This window comes from Chaetomium globosum, genomic scaffold (assembly GCF_000143365.1).
Source record: "Chaetomium globosum CBS 148.51 scaffold_1 genomic scaffold, whole genome shotgun sequence".
NCBI classification, from domain to species: Eukaryota; Fungi; Ascomycota; class Sordariomycetes; order Sordariales; family Chaetomiaceae; genus Chaetomium; species Chaetomium globosum.
This window is the reverse complement of record NT_165976.1, coordinates 349603-353500: the sequence shown is the minus strand read 5'-3', so window position 1 is coordinate 353500 and position 3898 is coordinate 349603. Positions and strand designations below refer to the sequence as shown.

Genomic DNA, 3898 nt, shown 5'->3' with positions numbered 1-3898 from the left:
ACTCGCCGATGAAGAAGGTACCGTCGGGGTTGGAGCGGCGCGGGGAGGCGAGGGCTGGGTATGGTGCGTGGTTAGTTGGGTAATAAGTTAGGTTGGGCGTGAGGGGGGCAATGGGACATACCGAAGAACATAGTCAGCATGCTGAACAGGAAGAGGCTGGCGGCCCGGTCTTTGTCGATCCTGTCCTCCGCCGCCATGACGCGCATCGCTGAGCGGGAGGCTTTTTGATGCAGAAGGATTCCCGCCTCGACGTAGAAATCGCGGCGGTCTGGCTGGTGGTAAGCCAGGTGCAGAGCGCTGACGGCCAAAACGGCGCGCATGATGTAGTCACAGGTCAAGCCCAACTGGACGACGTCGTCGCGCCAAAACTCCCACACGCTGGGATCGGCAGTGAGGGTCGTGTATGTCTTGGTGGTGAAATTATGGAGCAGTTCCAGCTCGAGAAGCGGTAGTTCACCACCTTCTGGGAGACTCATGGCCGGATTTGGGCGGGACGTTGAAGTGCTAGCGGACGGGACGGCCCGGACGGGGGAGTGAGGTTTGGGTTTGGAGGCCCGGGCACGAGTGTTATTGCCGGTGCCCGGTTTGAGAAAGGGGCATTCTACGCCATGAGATATACAGTTGAGACATGCTGGGTGTCTCTCGTCACACTAGGGGGGTTTAGCTATGGGAGCAAAGGGGGTAGTAGTAAAATGCAACAAATGTAAATGTAAGCTGAAGCGCACCTTAATCTTTCTGGATTTGCAAGTTGAGCAGCCCGTGCGGCTCTTCTTATGCGCCCGACGGCCAACAGTGGCGTACCCCAGGGGTTGCTGTAGGGAAGGTTTTGGGGCTTCCTCGAGAGATGTGGGGGGTGTGGTAGTCTCGGTGCCCTGCTGGACGGAAGAAGCCGAGACCGGTGAGTCGGATGGCGGCACGAGGTCCGACATGATGGGATGGGGGATCGGCTCCCGGCTTCAAGACCCTGGCCCAGGTGATTGGCTGGAAATACCCGGCGTCAAGTTGGAGCTCGTGACGGGCCGGAGCGTGGATGCAGCCGTGATGGACGATTGCGGCCCAAGCAAGGCCCAGGTGTGGGTGTGGTGTGGACTGCCACGCGGTTAGCCTTGGACGAGAATATCCTTGGTCCGCCATGTCTGCAATATCGGGCCAATGGCAGGACAGATTAGGTGTGCCCCAACCACGAGGAGTGCGGCAGTTCATCCAGAAACAGTATTATCCAAGGGTCTCAGGAGAGGACCGCCGGGGACTGACTAGCCCACAAATCGGCACACTCGCACAGACATCCCCCAGGTTCTCGGGATAAGAACAGATGGCAGAGCACTGATGCTGACGTGCGGAGAGGGTGGCTTGGGCCAGGTAGGAGGAATGCACGTACATGTACGTACATACATCAGATAAAATACGGTACATACACAGTACAGGGTTGCAGGTGGTCGGGTTTCAGGTTCTACCCAGTCGGCGTGGTTCCCAGGTCGGTTTCGGGGAGCGCCACTTCAGATGGAGGCCAGTTTCGGCTCGTCTGATGGACAGAAAGCGGGAAGGAAACGCGGGTGGCGGGTGGCAGGTCGGCGGGAGGGTGACTCGACAATCTGCGATCTGGCAGGCGACGGGGATGATGGTTGGACAATCAAAAGATCGGCAAATCCCTGCATGCCATGCTGCAACTGAATTGCCTTGCACCTGACCACCAAACCGGGTTCGTAGTCGCTATGTGCGTTCCTCGATGTGCTCGAGATTGGTTCACCGTTGTTTCGATCGTGCGGCCAACCCCGAGTCGATTATCCGATTTGAGCGAGAATTTGTCCTACGTAGATGGTCGTCCGAGTGATCCAAGTATCCAGCGTTTGGCGCCCCGGTATTGGATGGTGGCGGCTGTCGGGGTTCGGTGCCAGTGCCGTTGACTGCTGCTCGATTGTCTCGGGTGGGAGTTTCTGGAAACTCTCTGGAAGCCGTTGTTTGTGGGGTTTTTGGTGCGCAAATACTGGCTTGGCGACCGAATTAACACCCCCAGGGTTTCCCCAATCGTACTCGGCGCCAGCCAAAAGGTTTAGCGAATCATACAGCATCGCTTACAGCCTTGTTGGCGCACCCCGCCGTGCTTGCAATCGCATTTGCACAAAATCCGAGCGCCTGGATCAATCATCCTGGCGAGCCTGGGCAACCCCGGAGATAAGGGGATCCGAGCCCAGGTGGCACTCTCAATGGCTGAGATTCATCCACGACGGAACCCTTTTATCTTCGCTTTCGCATCAAAAGTTCCTAGCGGTAACGGATTGCAACGCTGAATAATTTGAGTCTTTTGCACAGCCCGATCCATCCGAGTCGACCTGTCAACCTCGCTCCAGTCAAAGATGGCATTATCGTCGCTTTTCATTTCCCTCTCCCTTTTTCTTTGTCAGATGCCTTCAAATCTTTTGTATTTGCGTCCCGGGGCATGCCAGTGTCAGTTCCACTAACTTAGTCTTTCGTTGAATCTCTCATTCCTATTCTGTCTCTCCGGATTGGTGATCTGTTCTCCAGCCATTTTGGTTCCGGAAGCGGATCGCGGGGCCTTTTGACTCACCGGAGTCACCAACGAAGCCATCTCCACACCAACTCCAACTCCAACCAGTCCGAGTCCCAGCGAACACCAAGACGACGAGTCGTTCACAGCCCACGAGCCACGCCTGACGGCCGGTTTGAGTCCTCTGGGCCTTGAATCACATACGCCATGTCAAAACACGAGCTTCCCGCCGGGTACCGCCCTAGCTACGAGGTGTGCACGGAACCATCCCCGTACTGCCCCGTCCAGGCCACCACTCTCGGCTACTTTCCCAACGAGGGTGTCAACATCTTCCTCGCCATCGGATATGCCCTGGCTGCATTGATCACTCTCTCCATTGGTGTGTGGAAACGGACATGGGGATTCTCACTCGCTGTGGGAGCAGGATGCATCCTTGAGTTTGCCGGTAGACTCCCACCCAAACCCCTTTTTCTTGATCGTTATCCGTTCTGACCGTTGCAGGCTACATCGGCCGCGTCCTCCTCGCTTCCAACCCCTGGAATGGGGGCGCCTTCAAGTTGCAAATCGTCGCCATTATTCTCGGCCCCACCCTCGTCTGCGTCGGATTGTATCTCACCCTGAAGCACGCTGTTGTCGCGCTCAACCGGTCCTTCAGCCGCGTCGCCCCGCGCGTGTACCCTCTGTTCTTCGTTCCCGCCGACATCTCCTGCCTGGTAATCCAAGCCATCGGCGGCGGCATTGCGGCATCCGCGGGCAGGGACAGCTACCAGCTTCTGCAGCATGGAAACCGCACCATCATGGCGGGTATTGTCCTGCAGGTGCTTGTTCTCGCTACCTTTGGTGCCGTGGCTGGCGACTACCTGTTTCGGGTCGGCCGGTACTTCAAGAGCGGGAATGTGGCGCCCGAGTACCAGGAAGGGGCCGCCCTGTGGGTGACCAAGAAGTTCCGCATGTTCGTGTGGGCTATCGCCGTCGCCTACGCCACGCTGCTGATCCGCTGCATCTACCGTATTGCCGAGATGGCCGGCGGCTGGGGCAACCACATCATGCAGGACGAGCCGTCTTTCATCGTGTTGGAATCCTTCATGGTGCTGATTGCGTGCCTGTTGCTGGCTGTGTTTGCGCCGGGCATTTTCTTCCCCCAGATGTCGCACTCCTTTGTCTCCGCCGGCGCTGTGCCCGAAGCTGAGAAGCAACCGCAGACCGAGAGCGACTCAGCCGGCTTCGAGATGGACCGGGTATAAGGCGGGACAACATGGGAGGCGGAGCATCGCGTGTTATTAGACGGTAGAATAGACCAAGCCAAGGCGTTTTTGGATACTCATTTTGGGTACCGATTAATCAATCATAAACCACCCGATACCGCGTCATCAAAATGCCCCACTTCAACGC

General features: G+C 57.4%; 2 protein-coding genes across 2 annotated transcripts in view; one reads left to right on the top strand and one right to left on the bottom strand.

Annotated features, from left to right (window-relative positions):
• CHGG_00111 (uncharacterized protein) overlaps nucleotides 1–929 on the bottom strand; it is a gene marked incomplete at both ends in the record, with an annotated part of 1713 nt that extends 784 nt beyond the window's left edge. The window contains 2 exons of the mRNA XM_001219331.1: nucleotides 122–407; nucleotides 726–929. Coding sequence (XP_001219332.1) covers nucleotides 122–407; nucleotides 726–929 — 490 coding nt within the window. The remainder of the gene's footprint in view (nucleotides 1–121; nucleotides 408–725) is intronic.
• A 1784-nt stretch (nucleotides 930–2713) lies between these two features.
• CHGG_00110 (uncharacterized protein) lies at nucleotides 2714–3750 on the top strand (the record flags this gene model as incomplete). Its single annotated transcript, XM_001219330.1, has 2 exons — nucleotides 2714–2885; nucleotides 3008–3750. The coding sequence occupies 2 exons, from the start codon at nucleotides 2714–2716 to the stop codon at nucleotides 3748–3750; spliced, it is 915 nt and encodes a 304-aa protein (XP_001219331.1).
• Nucleotides 3751–3898: the final 148 nt, after the last annotated feature.